General features: G+C 40.2%; 2 protein-coding genes across 4 annotated transcripts in view; one reads left to right on the top strand and one right to left on the bottom strand.

Moving 5' to 3' along the window:
- The window catches only part of LOC149144722 (uncharacterized), a 31,224-nt gene extending 23,601 nt beyond the window's left edge, over positions 1-7,623 (top strand). The window contains exons 2-4 of the mRNA XM_089448631.1: positions 5,663-6,542; positions 6,657-6,798; positions 6,923-7,623. Of these exons, the coding sequence (XP_089304757.1) occupies positions 5,663-6,542; positions 6,657-6,798; positions 6,923-7,433 (1,533 nt within the window). The 3' untranslated portion in view covers positions 7,434-7,623. The remainder of the gene's footprint in view (positions 1-5,662; positions 6,543-6,656; positions 6,799-6,922) is intronic.
- LOC149144721 (isoleucine--tRNA ligase, cytoplasmic-like) overlaps positions 1-23,851 on the bottom strand; it is a 739,557-nt gene that overhangs the window by 694,687 nt on the left and 21,019 nt on the right. For all 3 annotated transcript variants that reach the window (XR_016264930.1, XM_089449912.1, XM_089449913.1), the window contains exon 4: positions 19,424-19,650. Coding sequence is in view for 2 of the 3 variants with exons in the window: in XM_089449912.1 (XP_089306038.1) it covers positions 19,424-19,650 (227 nt within the window). In the remaining variant the exon portion in view is untranslated. The remainder of the gene's footprint in view (positions 1-19,423; positions 19,651-23,851) is intronic.

Raw genomic sequence — 23,851 nt, forward strand, 5'->3', positions numbered from 1 at the left:
TCACCAGCCTTTCTTTATCACCTTATTAGTTAATGGATATAAATTGAATAATTGCATGTTGGATTCTGGTGCATCAGCTTGTGTAATGACTAAAAGGGTCATGGAACAGCTTAATTTAAGAGTTTCTAGACCCTACTATAACATATGCACCATGGATTCTAAGAAAATCGAAGTACATGGTTTAATCAAAGATTTGCAAGTTCATCTTTCAGTTTACCCAGACATCATGGTTGTCATGGATATTGTTGTTGTGGATGTGCCTGATGCCTGGGGTATGTTGTTATCTAGAAAGTGGGCCTCTGATCTAGGAGGAAGTATTCAAATGAATTGGTCATATGCTATGATTCCTTCTCCTAGGGGTGATGGTTTCGTAAGACTAAATAGAGAGCCCGAAAGAAAATTTCATGTTGAAAATCCTAAGAGACCTCACAACGAAATAATCAAAGAGCAATCTGACATTGGGAACTATGCCATCATGTCTAATTTTATAATTCCTCCCAATGATAAGATTAGGGATCTCAAGGGTAAAGTTTGGTATATGTACTTCGATGGTGCATCGTCTAGGCATGGTAAAGGTGCTGGAGTAGTGCTTAAATCTCCCCTTGGTCACATTTTCAAGTTTGCCTATCGATTAGAATTTGAAGCAACCAACAATGTCGCTGAATATGAGGCTATATTGTTGGGGCTTGAGTTGGCCAAGTCTTTGAAGGTTAAATTGCTTAGCATTAAGGGGGATTCTGATTTAGTTATCATGCAGCTTAAAAATAAATTCACATGCAGAAATCAAAGATTAAGAAATTATCGAAATGCTGTGTGGGATACTATGGAGCATTTTGATGCCCTTGACCTCGAAGCAATTCCAAGAGAGCAAAATAGTTTGGCAGATGAACTTGCCGTAGCTGCTACTACTTTCCAGTTATCTGATGAGCTAATTAAAGATAAGATCAAAATGGAAGTAATATTCAAACCATCTGTTCCAGATAACTCAGAGCATTGGCAGGTCTTCAATGATGAAAAGCAAGTCATTCGTTTTCTTAATAGTTTGGATGAGTTTGAGGATTTCCGGATAGTTTCTGAGGAGGATGGATCTTTAAATCATGAGCATATCATAAATCCTACTCCTAGGAATGTGGTTGCCTTAGAGCAACATTTTGATCGGCATGATGCCACGAAGCTGAGAGAAGAAAATAAGATGGACCCAGGCGAATATCTCGAGATAAACATTGGTACTTCTAAAAACCCAAAGATCGTTAAAATTGGTAGAGGTACTAGTGTGGAGGAAAGAAAAAGGTTAACTGATTTACTTCGTGAATATCGAGATGTTTTAGCTTTTTCTTATGATGAATTAAAGGGCTATAGGGAAGATGTCATGGAACATACTATCCCCTTAAAAGATGAAAATGCTAAACCCTTTCGTTAGAAACTTAGGCAAATTAATCCTAAATTAGCCCCCTTGGTTCAGAAAGAACTTGCGAAAATGCTTGCAGCAGGGATTATCGCCCAAACAAGGCATTCAACATGGTGTTCGAATCTGGTGATTGTTAGGAAAAAGAATGGTACAATAAGGCTGTGTGTCGATTTTCGAAACCTTAATCTAGCATGCAAGAAAGATAATTACCCTTTGCCAAACATGGAGACTTTGTTGCAAAGAGTAACCGGTTCTGGAATGATGTCGCTACTAGATGGTTTTTCCGGGTACAATCAGGCTTGGGTTAAGAAGGAAGATCGTCATAAAACCACATTCACAATGCCATGGGGTACTTTTGAATACATCAGAATGTCGTTTGGATTAACAAACATTGGGGCTACTTTCCAAAGGGCTATGGATTATGCCTTCAAGGGGTTAATCGGGAAATTTATTGAAATTTACCAAGATGATCTTACTGTTTTTTCTAAAGATGGTATCAGTCATGTAAATCATCTTAGGCAGGTTTTCGATAGATGTAGAGAATACAGGATTTCTTTGAATCCAACTAAGTCTGTTTTTGGAGTAACGGAAGGGAAATTACTCGGCCATATCATTTCTAAGGAAGGAATCAAGATTGATCCTGAAAGAATTGAAGCAATCCAAAAGATTCCTCTCCCTCATAATCTTAAATCCCTTCAATTTTTCCTTGGAAAGATAAATTTATTAGAAGATTTATTCCAAATTACGCAAAAATAGCGAAGCCTATTCAAAGTCTTCTAAAGAAAGATGCAAAATTTGTTTGGCAAGAAGACAGCAAAAAGGCTTTCCAAGAAATCAAATGTGCTATCGCAAGAGCTCCTGTCTTAGTTAGTCCCGATTATTCCAAGGATTTCATGATTTTTTCTTTCGCTTCCAAAGATACCATCGCTGGTGTCCTGCTTCAAAAGAATAAAGATGGTCATGAGCAGCCTATTGCTTTCATGAGTAGAGCACTTCAAAATTCCGAATTGAAGTACAATACCATGGAAAAGCAGGCTTATGCCCTGGTCAAGTCTCTTAAGCACTTTAAAACTTATGTGGGTTATTCTAAAATCATTGCTTTCGTCCCACATTCTGCTGTTAAGGATATATTAACTCAAACCGATTGCTTAGGGACTCGCGCTAGGTGGGTTACTAAAATACAAGAGTATGATTTAGAAATTAGACCCACCAAGCTGGTCAAAGGCCAAGGTTTAGCTCAGATGTTAACTGAAGGTAACGAAAAGACTCTTGGTTTGTTCTATCTTAGCGATCTATCTTCGCCGGAACTGCAAAGATTAGCAGAGCATGAGTGGTACAAGGACATAGTTTATTACTTGATGAATCTTGCATGTCCTAACCATTTAGTTGCTCATAAGAGAAGGGCTCTTAGACTAAAAGCCACTAAGTATTGCCTTATGAAGGAGGGCCTTGGGTGGAGAAATCCTGAGGGCATAGTGCTTAGGTGTGTTGATGACGTTGAGTCCAAGAAATTAATCTCTGAGTTTCATTCAGGATTTTGTGGTGGTCATTATGCTGCTAGAACTACCGCCCACAAAATCCTAAGAGCTGGCTATTATTGGCCTTCAATCTTTTCTAATGTGCACAAGTTTGTTAGAGCTTGTCAAGCATGTCAACTATTCACTGGAAAACAGAAGCTTGCTGCCTTGCCCCTACAACCTGTCATTGTAGAGGCACCTTTTCAGCATTGGAGACTGGACTTCATAGGGAAGTTCCATGAAAATTCTAGCAATGGCTACTCATGGATTTTGACTGCTACGGATTATTTCACTAAATGGGTTGAAGCCATTCCTGCTAAGAATGCCACTGAAAAGGTTATTATGGATTTCATTGAAAATAACATCATTACTAGATTTGGTGTCCCCGCTAAGATCACTACTGACAATGCCAAAGCTTTTAGTTCCTTAGAGTTTTCATCTTTTTGTTTCAAGTATGGCATTGTCTTATCTCATTCGTCAAATTACTATCCTCAGGGTAATGGTTTGGCTGAATCAAGTAACAAAAATCTCATAACCATTATCAAGAAGATAGTAGGAGATAATAAGAGATCATGGGACAGCAAAATCAAATATGCTTTATGGGCAGATAGAATCACTAAGAAGAAAGCTACTGGTAAATCTCCCTTTGAATTAGTTTATGGCTTGGATGTAACTTTACCTATGCATCTCAAATTGCCAGCTTATCAGCTCCTCCAGAATTTTTCAACTAATAAAGATGTTGTTCAGAATAGAATAGATCATATTGTGGAGTTAGATGAAGCTCGTAGGACAGCTTTTGATGCTATATGTAAAAATCAATCTAACATTAAGAAAAGCTTTGATAAATTCTCTCGATCTAGATCTTTGCAGGTGGGAGATATGGTATTGCTTTGGGACCGCAAGAATGAGAAACCAGGAAAACATAAGAAGTTTGACAGTTTGTCGCTGGGACCTTACATCATTCGAGATATAGCTGGACCAAACTCATTCCACTTGAGCAGACTGGATGGCAAACTACTTGATCTACCAGCGAATGGCCAAATGCTCAAGCTGTTCTTCAAAGATGATATCTGATGCCATGGGGCATCCTTTGTATTGTATTTCTATCCCTACTCCTTGTTTCAGCATTTTATTTCTGATTTAGGATTAGATTTACTTTCCTTGTTAATAAATGAAGAGCTTCTATCTTTTATGTGCTTAGATGTTATATGATGCTGTTTGAATCAGTGTTGCACACATCGCGATTTAATCGCGATAAAATCGGAAAATCGCGATTTTTTCAAAATGCCGATTCAAATCGCGATTTTTATCCAAAAAATCGGCGGAAATTTTTTTTAACGATTTTTATCGAAAAAATCGCGATTTTTTAAAAAATCGCGATTTTTTCGAAAAAATCGCGGGAGGCGCGGGCAGCGGGGGTTTTATATGTAAAATCGATTTTTTGTTTATTCATTCAGCAGTCCGCCGCGGAGGAGAAGGAGGAGAAGGAGAAGAAGGGAGGGAGAGGGTTGCCGTCGCTTGTGGGAGCCGATTTTAGGAGGAATCCAAGCCAAGATCGCGAATTTGTCCATAAACCAGGTATGTAGATTAATTTTTTTTTGTTTTGGTTCTCTAAAAACTTTGTTTTTCATTGCTTTTAAAGAATTTTTAGAAATTTTTCATTGATTTGGGATGGGTTATTTGTTATGACTATGAGAACCAATTTTTGATTTTTATTTTCTCATTTTCTTTAAACATTGTTTATTTTTTTTTATTTTTCATTGTTTTTTGGGTTTAGAAATTCAAATTGGGATTTTGGAAATAATTAGCTTGTAATTTTGCAAATGCTAAATTGTAATTTGTATTTACTATTTACTATTATCATTTATGTAATCCTAAATTCCTATTTCCTAATCCTTATTTTTCCATAGGTTTGCAAATTCAAAATTCAAAAACAAACATGCCAAGGAAATTGGATCCTTTCTGGGAATATGGTGACCCTAAAACTCCGAATGATAGACAAAACTTGATTTGCAAGTTGTGTGGAAAGGAAATATTCGGGGGGGTGTACAGGTTGAAGTTCCACCTTGCACAAATCCCTGGACGTGATGTGGGGCCCTGTCTAAAGACAAATGCTGAAATTATCCAAAAAGCCATGAGAGCATTGGGAGAATTAGAGCACACTAGAGACGCCAAAGAAGAACTCAAAAGGCAACTAAGAAGGTCAGTTGAAGGAAGTGGGCCAAGTGGCACAGGTTCTACTGCAGCGTCAGTCAATCCGTTTGCTGCATCATCATATTTTGTTCCTCGAACCACACCTGGTTCACAACCAACTATCGGTTCAATGATGAAAAGAACTGAAAAAGAAAAAGCTGACAAGTTGATGACAAAATTTCTCCTCTGGAGTGATATTCCTTTCAGCATTATAAGGAATAATCCATTTTTCCAACCTACTCTTGATGCTGTTGCCAGTGTTGGCCCGGGGTACAAACTCCCTTCTCTTCATGATTTCAGAGGCCGGCTTCTTCAAGATGAAAAGCGTGACTGCACCCAAAGATTGGAGGATTTTAGGGCATCATGGGCACAAACAGGATGCACTGTTATGTCAGATGGTTGGACTGACCAAAAGGGGAGAACCCTTATAAACTTCTTGGTTAGTTGTCCCTTGGGGACTATGTTTATCAAATCTGTTGATGCAACTCATCAAATCAAAGATGCAAAAAATTTATGTGATTTGCTGGATGTGTTTATTTTGGAGGTGGGTGCAGAAAATGTTGTCCAAGTCATAACGGACAACGCTGCAAATTATGTTGCTGCTGGTAGATTGCTTATGGACAGGCATCCTACTTTATTTTGGACACCTTGTGCTGCCCATTGTATTGATTTGATGTTAGAGGACATAGGGAAAATTCCCTTTGTCAAAGAGGCTGTTGACTCATCAAAAACCATCACAAAATTTATTTACAATCACACATCTGTGCTTAGCTTGATGAGAAAATGCACCAACAACAAAGAGTTGGTGCGCCCCGCCATTACACGGTTTGCGACGAGTTTCATATCTCTTCAATCCCTCTTGAATTCTATGTGGGATTTGAAGAGAATGTTTGTTTCAGAGGAGTGGCGTTCTTCGCCAATGAGCCGCAAACCAGAAGGAGAGGCCGTCTGCAGACTTGTTTCATACCAAGAAGACTTCTGGGCGGGAGTGCAGGAGGTGTGCGCTGTCACAGAACCTTTGGTAAAGGTTCTTCGGTTGGTAGATGGTGAGAAGCCCGCAATGGGCTATTTGTATGAAGCCATGGATAGGGCCAAAGAAGCCATTCGGTCCTACTATGATGACAAGGGAGATGATGGGTTCCAGAGACAACTCCTTCTATGGAAGGTCATTGATGAGCGATGGAACAACACACTCCATCGTCCCATTCATGCTGCTGGCCTTTTCCTGAACCCTGCATTTTCTTATGCATGTGGGTTTAATTTTGATGTTGAGGTCGTGGAAGGATTATTAACCTGTGTCCAGAAGATGGTGAAAACTCCAGAAGAACGTATGGAGGTCTCTAGACAAATTGAGCAATATAAGTTGTCAGGTGGCACATTTGGCTTTGAGATGGCTATCAATGATAGGACGGTTAAAATCCCAGGTATTTTTTAGTTTGTAGTATGTACTTTGTAACTTTGTTTCAAATTTCATTGTTTCTTCAAATTCCATTTTTTTCTTATGTTTATTTAAAATTTTCTTTGTAATTTTGTTGTAGACGCATGGTGGAAGATGTATGGTGGCAGAGTACCCCTTTTGCAAAATCTTGCCGTGCGCATCCTCAGCCAAACATGCAGCTCCTCGGGATGTGAGCGCAATTGGAGTGTATTTGAAAAAATACACAACAAGAAGCGCAATAGGTTAACACTTAAACATTTAAAATATTGCAAATTTCCAAATAAATTTTTGAATTCATTAAAGTTTTAAACAATATTTTTTTTATAATATTAATTATTAATTTATTATTTCATGAACTTTGTACAGGTTGGAGTCCCATAGACTTAATGACATGGTCTATGTCTACTACAATCTTCGATTGTGGGTGAAACAACTAGAGAAGACACCTGATACGGAAGCCATCTCATTGGATGGGATTGACACCACTGCTGAATGGAGGGTTGAGACCGAGAGGCCTCTCATGGATCCCACTGAGGATTGGTTAGTGCAGGATGAGGGGGAGGAGGAGGGGGAGGAGGAGGAGGAGGAGGAGGAGCAGGAGCAGGAGCAGGAGCAGGAGCAGGAGGAGGAGGAGTTGGAGGAGCAGGAGGAGGAGGTGACACCGCCTACCCGGGCTACCCGGGCTACCACTACCACCAGTAGAGGACGTGGTCTCCGTCCACCTCAGCCTCTTGTAGCTGCTACTACTAGTTCTTCAGCTTCTAGAGCACGTCAGACTCCACTGCCATTTCCACCACCACAGGCACCAGCTTCTACATCTAGAGGGAAAGAGAAAGCTGTGCCATATTCTCGCAAGAGGGGCAGAGGAAATCAATAGGATTAGACTTTCATTTTATTGTATATGACATTATGACATGATGAGATACATTATCATATTTTTTGTTGATATTTTGAGGCTGAGTTGGACTTGGGACTCAGGACTTACTATTCAGGACATGATTCAATGTTATGTGTGATTTTAGCGCTAGAAATGATATTGAACATCTTATATATTAGTTTTTTTATCATATTTATGTGTCAATGTATTTATTTTATGTTGTAGATGGTTTAGATATTAAAAAAATTGAAAAAAAATGAAAAAAAATGAATATTTTTGTGCCAAACGATTTTTTCCGATTTTTTCCCGATTTTTTCCCGATTTTAACGATTTTTCCGATTTTTTCCCGGCGCCGATTAAATCCCGATCGCGATGTGTGCAACATTGGTTTGAATGGACGCTACTTATTTCTGTTGTGTGTTGCGTGGATGCAGATTCTGGATTCTCACATTCCTACAGTGCAGCAACGTGTCCCCAAGTAGAGCCGGATGTTGACCACTACAAGTCAACTACCCATAGCAGTACGCCCCCTTTTTCGCAAAAGGGATAGCGCTTGATCGACATGTCTGTGCCATTCGACAGCTTGATCAATTTATGTTGTAAACTCAGTCTACATGTATAAATTGTAAATAATCTTAGCAGATATGAGTCATGTATGTAAATTGCCTAGGTGGACCTAATTTTCTAAGTGATAATCTACGTTCTGGAAGGTTTTTCATCTCACCGATCCATGATCGGCAGAGTTTTCCTTCAGCCTAACCCCAAAGCCGGAATGGATTTTGTCATTAGAATCTTAGGAGAATCCTAGTGTGTTAATCTGCTAGATTATAGTTGTGTCGCAGAACTGGGTGGTTTATGAGGGTCTATGTCAAATGGGTTTTCCCCCCTTTGGATGTAAAGTTGTAAAAGTCATGATGTAAAGTGTCTTGAGGGTTAAGAAATGTTTTAATCCCCTCATAAGTCCTAAGTCCTAGGTCCTAGGTGATTTTTCCAAAAGCTAAGTTCGAGGATCCATTTAAAAATAAATTAAAAAAATAATAATAATAATAATAATAATAATTAAAAAATTAAGAAAAAATAAAAAATAATAAAATAAATATAAATAATAATAAAATAAAGTAAAAACCCTAAAAATAATAAAATAATAATGTTTTGAGTAAATAAATGCAGAATTTCAATTTTTTAATACATTAAAAATTCGATGGATGAGATCAAGAGATATCTTGATCTTCATCGACGGTCGAGATCATTTTGACGTGGATCACTCGAACTAGCTGTTGGGAATTTTTTCTTTAAATAGGGTGCTAGGGGTCATTTGAGAGCATTGGATCGTGAGTCTTGTGCTGAAAAAGCTCTCTTGTAAACTTTTTCTGGTGCTAATAAAGAAAGACTTTGGGGTTGAAATCTTGCTGGTGTTACTCTCTGGAAGTGCTGTGAGCTATTTTATTTTCTGCATGTTTTAATTTTCAGCCATTAGTAACAGCTTATTGAAGAGTATTGTTGAGCACAAGTATCTTGTTCACTTGCTAGGGTTTGAATGGTATTAGGTTTTCTGAAGTAATGACAGGTATTTCCATTGTTGTTGAGATCTAGTATTGTTTTTTCTCTCTTTATTGACGGTTGAAATGAGCTGTGCAGGAAACCCTTATTGAAGAAAACCAGTGGGCGTTTGGGGAAGTTCTCGGCTGAACCAGCCAACTCCCGCAAGCATTTTCTTGCAGAGCCCAGCCAGTTTTGATCCTGGGTTAATCATTTAGTTTGTTTTCTGATTTGCATGAGAGATTTCTGAAGTATTTCATAATAAATCTGGAATCTTGATAATATTACTGCTGATTATTGATAAATCTGGCTGTTGTAGATCTATAATTTTGTAATTTTGGACCGGTTTGTAGGGTTTCATTTTAAATCTTTGCATTTACTTTCCGGATTTTTGTTTTCCATTTGCAGGTCTGACATAAGATTCTTGTGGAAAATTAAGTTCTGCAGGATCGCTGTTCTCACTGTCATATCATACATTTGCTCATTTCCATCAAACCCGCAGTTCTTTCTCTGCACGCTGCTATTCTTTCCAAAGCTGCCCATCCCTTGTCTGCGCCGGCTTACTGTCTCTCTCTGTCAATTTACAACCTACGTGGGCCTCCTCTCTTTCACGCTGCTGCCTCACCTATCCGCCCAGCCTTCCAGCTTTGCTGCGTTCAGCTCCACGCAGCCTTGGGAACTCGTGAGAACCTGCAAGCAAGAAAGGAAAGACACGCTGCTCCTACCACACCTGGTCCTCACTGCGTCCTGCACAAAAAACTCCACTCTGCTTGTACGCCGCCACTGAGCCGTCGTTCCTCCCTCAGAAAATCCCCGCAGTCTGAAATTCGACTTCCCATCCTGCTTGCGTCTTTTCATCTGCCGTCTATGCATTGACTTCAAGCTCAGTTAGTTGGTTCTTCACCTGCGCTTACAAAAAAAAAGAACGGTGAACAAAACACGTAAGATAAACAATGAACTGTATGCGTGGGTAAATAAATCACGTTTTACTTTTACAGACCAAGCAATTGTCACAGTGTGGGCGTCAGGGAAGTTTCTCAGTTTTAAATACGATCCTGGGTTCAAGATCTGCGCCATTAAAAATCACTGCAAACTGCAAAACCGTTCCCTGTCCGCCGTCAAAGAAGATATGCAAGCCGCACTGTAAGGGATCACGTTTTTTTCTTGACGGGCCAGATAAATTTTGTTGTACATAAACTCTTCTCCCTGCCTGCGTATGAACAAGACGCCTTTGGTTTTTAGCGTAAGTGCAAATTTAAACTTTGATTTCTTAGATTACAGTGTATGGTACAGCGTAAATCGTTTTTTGTTTAGGTTTTACAAAGAAAAAAAAAATCAAAGTCGATTTTCATTCTTCTTCTAGTTTAGATTTCGGTTTTTTTTTTTCAGATTCAAATCATAGTTTAGGGTTATCGTAAGTCTGTTTTTTTGGATCTGATTTAGGTATATAAAAAGTTAAAATCAAAAAATTCAATTTTTTTTTATTTTTATTTGTGTTTGATTTCTTACTGTAGGCGTAAATTTTTATTTAGGCTTTGTTCTATTTTCATTAGATTAATTTTGATTTAGTTTTGAATTTATGATTTAGTTTTAAATTTATTTGAATAAAAAAAAAAAAATCCTATAGGTTAGTTTTAGATTTATTAAATTGTTTAGTTTTGTTTAGATTTACTTTTCTTTTAGATTTAGCTTTTGATTAGATTTTAATTTAAAGTTTTGTTTTGTTTTATTTATAAATAAAAAATTCATAAATTTTTTTTTTTTTTTTAGACTTTAGTTAGCATTTTAGTTCTGTTTAATTTTTAGATTTTAATAATATAAAAAAATATATATAAAAATATTTTGGGAAATATTTTTCAGTCTTGGCTCAGGGATTTATCGCGTTTCATCTTTTATGCTGAGGCTAAATTTGATGTAGGAATGAATGTTTAACACGCTCTAACGTTTATCTAAATGAATGTGATCTCTGGTTAGCATTTTACGTGGTTGTTTAATGCACTTTATCTTTCGAAATTTTAATTGTTGGAGTCAAACAATTATTGATTATCTCGCATGTGGTAAAAAGTTAATCTTTTTTTTGTTTGATGGTAAATGATTGTTAATGAGATCATTTTCCTGCAGCATCTGACAATTAGTCGTTTAATCATTCATTTCATAAGGCACTGGTCCATTAAACTTCATAAAATCAATTTAGTGCTGGTTTCCCTTCGTGTCTCCCAACCCAACTGGTTCACAGTTGGTCATCCATTTTCCTATAGGGTCTACCCCCCTCAGCCGCGGGAGACAGGCTTAAACGGAGAGATCGGGGATCAGGGTGACAGCCCCCGGTCTGAGCGTTGTCGTGACAATCTGTGTGACAACAGATCTTACTGATCCATTTCTGCTGCCTCTCCTGTAGCTGCTTCTTCTCCAAAAAAAACTTGAGGTTGTTGTGATCAGTCCTCACCCTGAACCTATTACCCACCAAATACTGTCGGTACTTAGCCAATGCATGCATGATGGCCAGCATCTCCTTGTCGTATATAGAATACAACCTCTCATGCGGAAGGAGCTTCCGGCTCTCAAAGGCTATAGGGTGACCTCCCTGCATCAACACTGCGTCGATCCCCTCTCCCGACGCATCACACTCCAAAACAAATGGCTGCGTAAAATCTGGCAATGCAAGCACTGGGCAGCTGCTCATAACCTCCTTGAGCCTGTCAAAGGCTCGCTGCGCTGTATCCGACCAACTGAATGCCCCCTTCCTCGTCAAATCTGTCAGGGGTGCAGCAAGCTGTGAGAAACCTTTGATGAACTTCCGGTAGTAAGTACAAATGCCAATGAATCCTCGAAGTTCCGTCACGTTTCTCGGCTCTGGCCATTCTCTAATGGCCCTGATCTTCTCCTCGTGGACTCTCACTCCGTCCACTCCTATGATGTGTCCCAGATACAACATCTCCGTCAACCCAAACTCACACTTGGAGAGTTTGGCATAGAACTACTACTCCCGTAAGATACGCAATATTGTCTCAATGCACTGGAGATGCTCCTCCCAAGTCCTGCTGTAAATGAGAATATCATCAAAGAATACCAACACAAACTTCCTCAAGTGACTACGGAAGATGTGATTCATGCAGGACTGAAATGTATCAGGGGCGATGGTTAGCCCAAAAGGCATCACCAAGAACTCAAAGTGCCCATAGTGACACCTGAAGGTGGTCTTGGGAATGTCCTGCTCCCTCACGCGAATCTGATGGTACCCAGATCTCAAATCAATCTTTGAGAAGAACCGTGCTCCTCTCAACTCGTCCATCAACTCATCGATCTTGGGTATGGGGTACCTGTTCTTTAGGGTCTTCTTGTTCAGGGCCCAGTAGTCAATGCACATCCTCAATGTACCGTCCTTCTTCTTCACCAACACCACAGAAGAAGCAAAAGGGCTCGTGCTCGGTCGAATGTGCCCAAGAGCTAGCAACTCCTGGATAGCCCGCTCAATCTCATCCTGATAGGCCTTGGGGTGCCTATAGGGGGCTGGTGATCACTGCCTGTATGCCCTGCTCAAGCTCGATGGTGTGCTCAAACCCCCGATCCGGTGGTTGTCCAGGTGGAATCTCCCCAAACACCATGGCATACTGATCAAGGATGGACTATATCTCTGGATGTATCGTCTGCCCTATGGTCCCTGCCTCTGATGCACGCAGCTCCACTGCCCACTCTATGTCTCCCTCCGAAAGACTGCCTCCATCCGATGAGCCGAAACAGATTGAGGCGGATATGTCTGTTGTCCCCATATCTTCTCATGCCTCCCTGTCTTCTCATCATCCCACTCCATCTCTAGGGTCTTCCAATCCATCGTGACCTTCCCTAGAGTGATAAGCCACTGAACACCCAGTATCATGTTGGTGTCCGGAATATCGACCACGAAAAAGTGGTCAGTCAATGTGTAGGTGCCCATCGTCACTAAAAGCTCTGGAACATAACGAGCACACATCATGGTCTGATCTCCTGGGACCAAGACTGAAAACCCATCGAAGCTCTCTGTCTGTATACCTCTCCGCTCAACCATCTGTGCATCGATGAAGTTGTGGGTCGCCCCACTGTCAACCAAAACTAATACTCGCTGGCCACGTACTATCCCTCGTACGCGTAGCGTCAGATACTTGGGAACTCCTCGCAAGGCTGCAAGGGCCCCTCCGGTGGGTGCAAAAGATGCACCACCCACTGCTAGTGGTGGAGGTGGCAAAGGTCCCTGTATGGCATGGCTATCTCCTGCCTCCACATCATCCTCGTCATCCTCTTCTCCAATGCTCTCGAAGAAGACCTCAATAAAATGTGCCTTGCCAGCAGCACATCTATGTCCTGGTGCCCACGACTCTTGACATGTGAAGCACAACCGCTTCTTCTTCAACTCCCTCCTGACATCGTCATCAATCTGCACTTGGATTCCCCTTTGGAGGTGGAATCCTCACATCCTTCCCCTTAGACTGGAAAGTTTGTCTCTGGGGGTAACATGTCCGGGTCCTGGGTAAGACATCTTGTAAGTCCCGGGTCCTGCTGATAGCGTCCTGGAGTGTCGCTGGTCTAGCGGATCGGACTAGACCCCGAAGTGGCTCTGCTAACCCCTCAACATACATATAGACCCTCTGCGCCGTGGATAGGTCTAGCACCATCACGGAGACCCTCAAGAAATCTGCAATGTAGGTCTCTGGGCTCCCTGTCTGTTTGAGCCTCGTCAGCTCAACAAAATGTTGCCCCGGATCCCTATGATCAAATCGCTCCATTAATCTCCTGGTAAACTCAGCATATGTCGTCATTGTAGAGTACCTGAGTGTAACCATCCCATGAAACCACCAATCCTGGGCCTCACCGTCCAAATGCAATGTTTCCACCTTGATGGCCTCTGTCTCCGACATCTGGTTAAGTTGGAAATAAATGTCCAGCTTCTCCACCGAAGACTTTGTCGAACTGTTTGATGAACCATCAAACGTGGGCAAGTGGAATCTACTCGCTGCACAGTGGGTCTCTCACTCCAGTCATATGGCAGGATGCTCCATTGTCAGCAAACCATGCACGAGAAGATGTAACATGAGTGGATAAACTCACCACCAAGGCAAACTCATCCACCTCTACTGATAAGGCGAACTCTGTGTCAAATCTGGAAGTGAACTCGTCCACTTCTACTAAAGCTACAACTTTCTGCTTCTTCTTGTTCTTCTTGTTGGGACACTGAACAACATAGTGACCCATCTTTCCACAAGCAAAGCATTTCACTCTGCTCATGTCCTTCTCCTTCGCTTTCTGCTTCCCCTTCTCCTGCTTTGCTCCACTATAAGACCCCTTCTTGGCCTTCTCCTTATTGCCCTTTGCACAAGAGAAACATTCTCCTCACCTCCCCACCACTCTGACTTCCTGCCTTGGCACTCCTGGACGAAATCATCCCACATCCTCCTCTAATCTGGAAAGTGCTCTCTGGACACAATGCCATGTATGAATCCATCCCATTTCTCAGTGAAACAATCTAAAGCAATCCTGACGAACTGGTTCTCTGGGATAGCCTCTCCCACAGCAGTGAACTCCTCTTTCACCTGTAAGATCCTGGTGAGGTATGAGGTCACACTATTGGTCTTGGTCATCATGGTGTTTCTTATCTTTTGCCTCAACACCATCTTCATGTTCTCATTAGAACTCTAGTGTAATGTGACAAGGGACTCCCACATCTCATAGGCAAACTTGATTCCTATCACATGAGGGAATAGGTGATCTTTAATGGCATCAAGGATGATCCTCTTTGCCTTTACATTCTTCTTGTTGAATTTTGTCAACTGTGTTTGGTCAATAGGAGGTTGCACTGCATTCTCTACAATGTCCCATACCTCCAACTCCTCAAACAAAAGTGTCATCCTCTCCTTCCAGGGGCCAAAATTATCAACCCCACTCAATCTTTCCTCTACCCTCAACCCAATAGCCACAACCCTCACAACCAACAATTGGAGCAAATCTGATACTAGACAGTCTCCTCCGTCTTAACCAACAACTCTTTGGGTTTCTAACTGAGGTTTATTGATTGTTGTTCACTGAGATGGTAGAATTTTTGTTTGCTGGACTTTATATCAGCTGATGAAGATTCTCATGTCTGACTGCTCTCATGCTCTGATACCATGTAGACAAATCAAGAGTGTTGTAGCCCAACCCAATTTTCAAGTTTTGCTTGGTTTAATGCCCAAACCCATCATAAAACATGTGATTGATAATTATATCATATTAGCATTTACTTGAAACGTAAGAGCTACTCTACCATTTACTTTTCATCAACTGATACAAGAGAAAATTTCAAGCACACACATGAATTTAACAAACTTATTTTTGGTCAACTTGACCCTAGAAAAACCCACAAGGGGAAAGCCAGTTCTTCTAGGAGGATTTTTATTTGCTTCTTAGAAATTTTATACAATAAAAAATCAACAAGAGATTAACTTATCTCTTTCCTTTGAAGAAGACTTTATGAGGTTCTCTTTGCATAGAGATTTGGACTGATAAATTTAAGCCCACAATTTCGTCTCCTCCAATAAAAATACGACCTCTCTCACAACTCATTCACTGTTGTAGTGGACCCACTATACAGTCACCTTATCAGCCTTTTGAACCCGAGTTTCCTCACTCAAAAATGCCTTAAAAACAAGTAGTCTAGCTTGGAAAAGCGGGCTTGAGATTTTCACTCCACAAGCCAAAATTTTCGCTGAGAATACATAGGAAACATAGCCCGAAATTTTTGATGAGATGGTATGAAAATTTCACTGAGTATACACAGGAAACTAAGGCCCGAGATTTTCGTTGTACTAGCCTAAAAATCTTGGGATTCGAGTGGTTGAGAGAAAAAATACTTTTTTGTTGCCTGAGCAATGATACAAATAGACTTCAAACCTAAAGCATGCCCAGAACATGCAAAAAATAGATTCTATGCCTTCCTCCTTGAGATTTGAGCTCCCACACAGACTTGAACTCAGCCTTCTAGAGATTTGAACCCTATAGCTTGATCCTTGCTCTCTCCGCTGTAGAATTTCCAAGCTCTCCTCCTCCTATCTCCTTGCTCCTCTCAATAACTCTCATGAGAATAATAAACTGTAATCTCCTTTTTCCTCCTTTTTGTCTTCTCAATAAGATGAGAACCCGAACCCTTAGATCTAATGGCTGAGATTAAATCTTAGCTCATTAGATCAAGGGTGGAGATCATTTCCTCTTAACCCCCTTTTTAATGTGGTCCCCCTTTCTATTCATGAGCCTCCCTAGTACTATTTAATGTTTTAGTACCATGGTCACTTTTTCCTCATAAAGTCATTTTTAGAATAAGTCACTTTAATAATATAAAATTTACTTAGTACTTGTTTCACATAAAGTGACTTAAAACACATGTGACTTTAATAACTTAAAGTACCTAGTACATCTCCACATAAAAAGTATTTTAGCCCCCTTGATATTAATAAACTCATAATATCGTTTAGACAAAAGGTGATTAATGTGTCTCCCTAGTCCAAAAGGAGAAATGCCTAGGAAACACCTTCTTGATACCCTGTTTTCAACATTTTTGGTATTATGCTCATATTAATTAGTATTCGAGGCTTGAGATAAATGCTTCTTAACAGCTCCATGTTACCTATCTCCTTTGGAATTTTCTTCCTACATAGAATCTCTTTCTTCAAGCTCTTGGCCATAGGACCACAGCAGTAAAGTCAAACTTTTAGTCACTGAGTTTTTTATTTTTTTATATAACCCATGTATCCCTATTCTTGGTTGTGAAACCCTCTTTTTCCCACATCTCCTAAATCCCATGGCTCCCTGTAAAAACCCCAAGGAATTAGGAGGCTCCCAAGGCTTTAGCGTAGCCCAAGACTTAACAAATGCAAGACCAACAAGCCTAGTGTTGGGACCCTCGTTACTCAACAACAATGACAAGCCTAGTGTTGGAACACTCGTTACTCAACAATAGCAACAAGCCCAAAACAATGTGTGTTCTAGACTGGAATGATGTGTGTTCTAATGAAAAAGTTCCAACAACTCAACAACATGCCCAACCACAATTTCAACTGCAACCCACCATTGATATGGTGGTTTCCATGTTGAAAAGTGGGGCAGCTATGGGAGGAATTTCCCATAGAAGCCCTAAGTCCCCAAGACCAAACCCTCGAGCCCCAAAGAAGATTTATATTGGTCATAAGGAAAATTCATTTGGACTAAAATGAAATATTATTATTACCAATTTGATGACAATATGAGAAAGGAATTATTTGAAAAAAAAAAAAAAAAAAAATTGAATTTGAAATTCCCTCCACAAGTTGGCCTCAAACTTAAAGTCGGTCTCACAAACCCCATCGATTTGTATATAAAGAGGAACTATGTGACTCGTTTGAATATATCTCTCGCATTCACAAATTATTCTAAGGTTCTGTTTATTGGTTCACAATATGTTTAGCATATCTCTGAGGCAAGTCAATGGGATGGAGATAGACACAATTACAAGAGCAAGAGCAAGGCAGATCGAAATCCCCAGTGCGCAAAGATTCAGCGAGGGAAGAGTTCGAGCTAGAGGGAAAGCATCGAAGAGAGGGAGCAATAGAGAGAATTTATGGAGGAGTTTCCCAACAGTTTTCCAGTGTCGGAGAGGCAAGAAAAGGGAGGCTGAATTATTCTGTAGAGAGAGCCGTCTAATTTGTGCGAGTTAGCCAGCTCAGTTGAGCGAATTGTCGGGAAGGGTTTGTATCAGTTGTCAGAGGCCAGAAAGATCATCCTGAAGGCAATGTGATTTTTTTCCAAAGGCAGGAGGAGGCTAGACGGCCCAGTTTGAGGTTGATTTAGGGGTCGTCCAGACTTGTGCAGGCCAGCAGTGCAAGCAACCAAAGAGGCAGTGCAAGTAGGCCAGAGGGAGGCTGAGTTGTTTGGCAGAGGGAGAATTTTCTTCCTAATTATTTTGGCCAGAGTATTTGCCGGAGGATTGTCAGTTGGGCATCCAGATATTGTACTCAGATTTTTACTGTTGCATAATAATAAAATAAACCCTCATCTGCTGCACCAATTTTCCCTTCGGGGTTTTTTTGGGGACTTTTAGTCCAAAAATATTGGTGTCATTTTTATTGTATGTGCATATTTTCTCAGCTTCTAATTTATTTGCCGCAGCGTATTTATTTTGTGAAGAATTGCAGTGTGATTGATTCGTTAATTGCTGTAAACAATTAAACTGCTAATCAGTGAGGAGAATAAATTCCAATGCTGCAATTTCAAGAAATTTTCACATTAATTGCTTAATACTTGAAATTTCAACAATCTCCTACACAATAATAGTATAAAAAGGTACTGGTGTAATTGAAGTAGTGTCAACGGAGCAGGAAAGATGATAAAGAATGAAAACCCTGCAAATAAAACCTCTGTTACATCCTCCTGGAAAGGAGGTTTGGTCACAGCTCTAGGAACAAACTGGAGATGAGGCTGGACAACAATATAAAGAAAATATGTAGAACACAAGGCTTTAATGACACTTTTCAATTTTGGGAAAGTAAACATCCACAGAAGCTACAGGGTTGGTGAGACAGTGTGAGTAGCACATATAAGACTGACAAGGCAGCAACATAAGCAGATATACGGTTGGCCCAGGTTCCAAACATCAGCATTGAAATGCTAGTTATTATCGTCATTTTATGGTTCTAGCTTGCGAGACTGCAGACTTGAGTGCTCATTAAATATATATAAATTTATATAAAGAACAACTATATTTCAAAAAGCATATTGACAAGCAAAAAGAAACTTGAACATCTGCAGAAGCTACAAGGTTGATGAGACAGCATCAGTAGCACATATAGGACTGACAAAGCAACAACATAAGCAGATATATGGTTGGCCCAGGTTCCAAACATCAGAAGTGCAATGCTAGTTATTATAGTCATTTATGGTTCTAGCTTTGCCAGACTGCAGACGTAAGTGCCCACAGACACAGACACACACTAGCTATATATATATATATATAGAACAAATATATTTCAAAGAACATTTAACACACAAAAAGATGCTTCAATTTACCAAGCCCAGATCAGACAAATATGTTTCAAAGAACATATTAACACACAAAAATAAGCCTCAGTTTACTCCACCCAGAAGAGTTGCAACAATGTGATTTTCAACCAAATTGTAGCTTATCCCTTGGAACAGGGGTCACGTTTAACAAGAACTAGAATGTATATAACTTCTATGATTCTATCTAGACCTTATGATCTTCCAAGAGCCTAGCAAGACTAATAGAAATGTAAACTCCAAATAGAAAATAATGAAACCTCTATGAAGCATCAACTTGATTCTTTCCAGCATCCTAATGGAATTTATACAATCGTTTTAGGAGAGGAATTCCATATACGCATTCTGAGTTCTTTTTGACTTGCAATAAATAACTAAAGATGAAAAGTCCCAGCTGAGGTACTTGCAAGACTCACTTTTTACCAACCAGAGAAGAGCCCTTGAATGTCCCCAGCACTTCATAAGAACTACCATCCAAAGGAGTTGCAATCTTTTCCACAGGAATACTTTTTTGCTTGCTTCCTGCTTTTGTCCCCAAATCTTTTGTTTTTGGAACAGCATCTGCCTTTGTCTTGTTCATTGGCAGCTGACATAGTCGAGACTCTGCAACAATGTATATTGCTCCAGTTGTCTTACATCTAACCTGATGATACACATATAAATTTAATATATAGAAATCAGAGAACATATGAAAAATGACACAACTCTTACAAACTTTAAGCCTTGTTGATTTCTAATACTTTTCTGTGTCTTACTCTTAGTTTAGAAGGTTACAGCCATTTACCAAACAATGTTAAAGATCAGGATCATTGGTTGATGCATGGACCTTATTTTAGAAATAGACTTAAGAATCTTAGAATATGAGGTCAAATCAGCAACCCTTTCTTACAATTCTAAAATATGAAAAGTGCTGAATATTTTACACCAATTTCCAATTGAGAGTTTTTACTCCTATAATCTAGTTCAGAAATAAATTTTCAATTCATGCAAAGTCCATCTTGCAATGGATGAAAGATATACATATTCCATTGTATCTCATCCATTTTCCATGTTTAACCTGTAGGATTGAGTATGATGAATGTAAAATGCTAGATTCCTATGCTAGAGCCCAGAGCCAAACCAAAACCTAGCTCCCCAGTGAGTTGTGATTATGGTCATGTTCCCCAACACTTGTGAGTAGTATGCATAGGAGAAAAATTTTATCCTATATGGTCCTCAGTCTGCAGCCAGAAGCCCCTTGCAGCCACCAGATAGCACAATGTGCCATTATCTCTGCCACCTAAGCCGGCCATGTGGTCCCTTGCCCATTTGTTATGACTGTATGTTTAAAGGTGGGCCTCCCGACTCCAAAGGTATGGCTTTTAATTGGTATAGTTGAGTAATTTTTCCTTACTTATCATGGACACTTTTGGGCATGGATTGGTGGGGGATTCGGTGGAAAGAGTGGGCTAGGTCTGTACTCTTGTCTCCTCCGCTCGATTTGGCAGTTACCCTTGTATCCTAGTCCCGTGGGATCTCCTTTACTAGCCAATAGCTTTAGGGTTGGCACTACATGGGAAATCCTAATTTTGGTTGCGTGGTCTCGTTTCCCGACACCATATACATCACTCCCTTCTGTTCATTCTAACCCATTCATCATTTTTCCCATCTGGATCCACATTGGGTCAGCCTCCCCCTCCCCTTGTCCACACCTTGGGTTGGGACTAGAACAATGCCCCAGAGGTTGATGCAGCTAAAAAGAAAAGAAAAAACATAATTTGGCTACTCTCAACAAGAAATGTACCACAGAATGCAAAAGATGGTCGGGACATGCAAATTTAGCACGTGGGCAAAAGTCGAACATGAGCTCTACCCCTTATTTATGGCCATCAGCCTAGTTCCTATGGGCCTTAGATGAGCCCCCTCACATTAAAGAACCCATGATTGTCCCAACCCCTGGTGGGGAATGAAAAGCCCCACCTTAAAAGGGGGTACCTACTGCTATATCTTATGCATCATGCTCTCATCCCTTGGAGCCCTGAGCAGTTATGAAGAAAAATCAATCAAAGGCATAAGGCATATGAAGAAGGGTGGAAAAACAAAGATTGGGGTAACTCATGTACCAAAATTTTCTCCCTCCTACACTCATATACCCAAGGGTGGGCTTCCCTCATTATAGCTACCCTTGTACCATGACATGTGGCCTGGGTCCTTCCCCCCTTTGTTCCATCACTTTATCACTTGCCACCTACCACTTGATGGATGTACCATGAACATATCACCCTCTTTAAAGATTGAAACCACCTAATAGGGTCCTCAGTTACCCCCTTATTAAGCTTGGAGACACTTGTACATGCCAAAACCCACTATGGAAGGGCATGCCACCATGAAGTGCCCCATTGATTCCATGATTTGTAAGCTCTTTTACTTGATTATTCTAATGATTTGTTGTATTGGAGGGCAAGGGGACGCATTGGATCTTATGCAGGATTGTAGGTGGGTCTCCATTTGGGGTTTGATCTCCCTATATGGGGTCCAAGCCCTCCAGAGGACCACATTGGCACTTGTAGGGTGAGTGTTGAGATCCATGGGCCTCCACTATAGCAGAGAGAACTTCATGGATCCCCCCACTCAGTGTTTGATCATGTTCCACCTTTTTGGATGAGGATGATGCACCTGGTTCACCATGCCCAGTCGGCTCCACACTTGCACCATACACTTAGCAGATGTTCTAGGGTCCAAATGAGGATGTGTCTCATTGCAAGAGACAAAGGAAGGGCTTATGTCATCATCCTAGCCCTTCCGAATGGTTTACAGGCATCATCGATCCACTTGGAGACCCATGAGGATGTCCTTGTGCTCCCACACCGACTTGGGAGCACCACATGTGATTTACTTGGGAAACAAGGGGCCGACCCCTTGTCCACTATGATTGGAGTTCATTCTCTCACCATGGCATGCTTTGGACTTCATTAGGCCTTCTCAATGGCCCAACGACTCATTATATTGATTATTTTTCCCTCTTGAGAGGCTTATTTATGTTATTGAGCTATCTTGGTGGGCTTGTCACCAAGGGATGTTAATATTGCACATTATTTTAATACTTGGGGATTAATTAGGCCTAATTAGGAAAATTGAACTCTTTAGAGATCATATAAATTGATGAGAGGTGATTCATTTCTCTCATCATCACTTGTTTGGGTTTAGTAGCTACTTGGAGAATTTTGCATTCCCTTTTGGAGGTGGTTTCATGGATGAATTTTGATGTTTGGATACTATTCTCTTGGTCTTGGAGCTTCATTCTTGTCATGATTTGATGATTAGATATACTCATTGTACATGTAAGTGATTTATTTTTCATGTTTATTCTTGTATTTATCATATCACATGAATGTTGCTGGGATTTTCGCTATCTAGGTCTGAAATTTACTGCTACTCTATGCGAAATGGTGGAATTTTTTATCTATTGAAGCGTTGCATACATTGCATGTGTCATGTATGAATGAGTGAATGTTCCTAGAGGTTATGTTTATTGAATATACCTTGATAAGTCATCAAACATTGCACATCGAAGTATAAAGTCCTTGGGTAGTTGCTCTCATGCCCTAATTGCCATGTGAAGTTGCCTAGAGGCCTCCTTGATTGGGTTAATTCTCTTCAAATCACAAATTCACCTTGACTCCATCTCTCCCAAAGGCAAGGCACTGATCCAACTTCTGGTGGTCACTTAAACAATATTTTTTACACCTTCTCCTTCTCTTTCTAGGCCTAGCCCTAATAGGTCTCCTAGGGCATAAATCAAATTATTCTAGCCATCCAATCACCTCGATATTTGGTCCACTACTGTGTTGGAATTTTGTCTAGAGGTCCTCCAAGTTTGAAGCAAATCCGACAGTGGAATCACAAGATCTAGCAAGCCCTAGCCACAAGACCAATTCTTTCCCTAGATTGGCTTGGGTTAGCGTCCTCATTGGGATCATTGCATTCAAATCTCAAAAGAAGATTAGTCCGTTGATCCTATTCCCTACCCTAATTAGGTCAAACCCCTCATTGGTTGATCAACTCCATACCCTTGACTTGGTTTTGGGTCCACTTGGCTCTGTGTGGTCCTGCAACTTTGTAACTCCATTTCCACAAGGATTACATAAAATCCTCTTATCCATAAGGATTCTTAGGTTTGGGAAGCCCTTGGTTAAGGCATATCCTCCAAACCTAGGCCCAAGAATCCTCTTAGCCCTTCCTAGAGAGCCCATCACCTTGCTTTTGAAGCAAGCAAGCCATCTAGTTGAGCCTCTCTTATGAATAGGCCTTAGGAATCACTCTCTATCCATTCATAGATCCATCCTTCCTGGTGATTCCCCTTATACTGGGTCTCCTCCCATCGGTGAAAGTCTGTAAAGAGCAAGGAGCCTTAGCTGATGTGTATAACAGCCCATCTTGAATCATGAGCTTCATAGGAATATTAGCATGCATACGACACATGTAGATGATAGCTACATATGCATGTATCACATGCACTGCACTAGTATATGTAATGAATAAGTATGAAATTTCTAAGTAGAGGGTAATGAATTAACTATTAAAGTACTGAGTGAATACCTAACCCATAAGAAGGTATGAATATATTGTGAGGTACCTATTATATATGCCACCATCATAATATATAACTAGTATATTGTTCAAAAAATAAATAATAAATGCAATGGCTTATGCAAATAAAAGAGAATAATAATATGATATATTATTTATTATTTTAACTAAGACAGGCTATATATTAACTAAAAAGAAACATGATATATATTATATTAACTAAAAGGGAATATATATATAAAAGGACGAAGGATAAAAACTTCAATAAGTTATAT

Source organism: Pinus tabuliformis, chromosome X (assembly GCF_031772625.1).
Source record: "Pinus tabuliformis cultivar Carrire ecotype Pingquan chromosome X, CPIR1, whole genome shotgun sequence".
NCBI lineage: Eukaryota > Viridiplantae > Streptophyta > Pinopsida > Pinales > Pinaceae > Pinus > Pinus tabuliformis.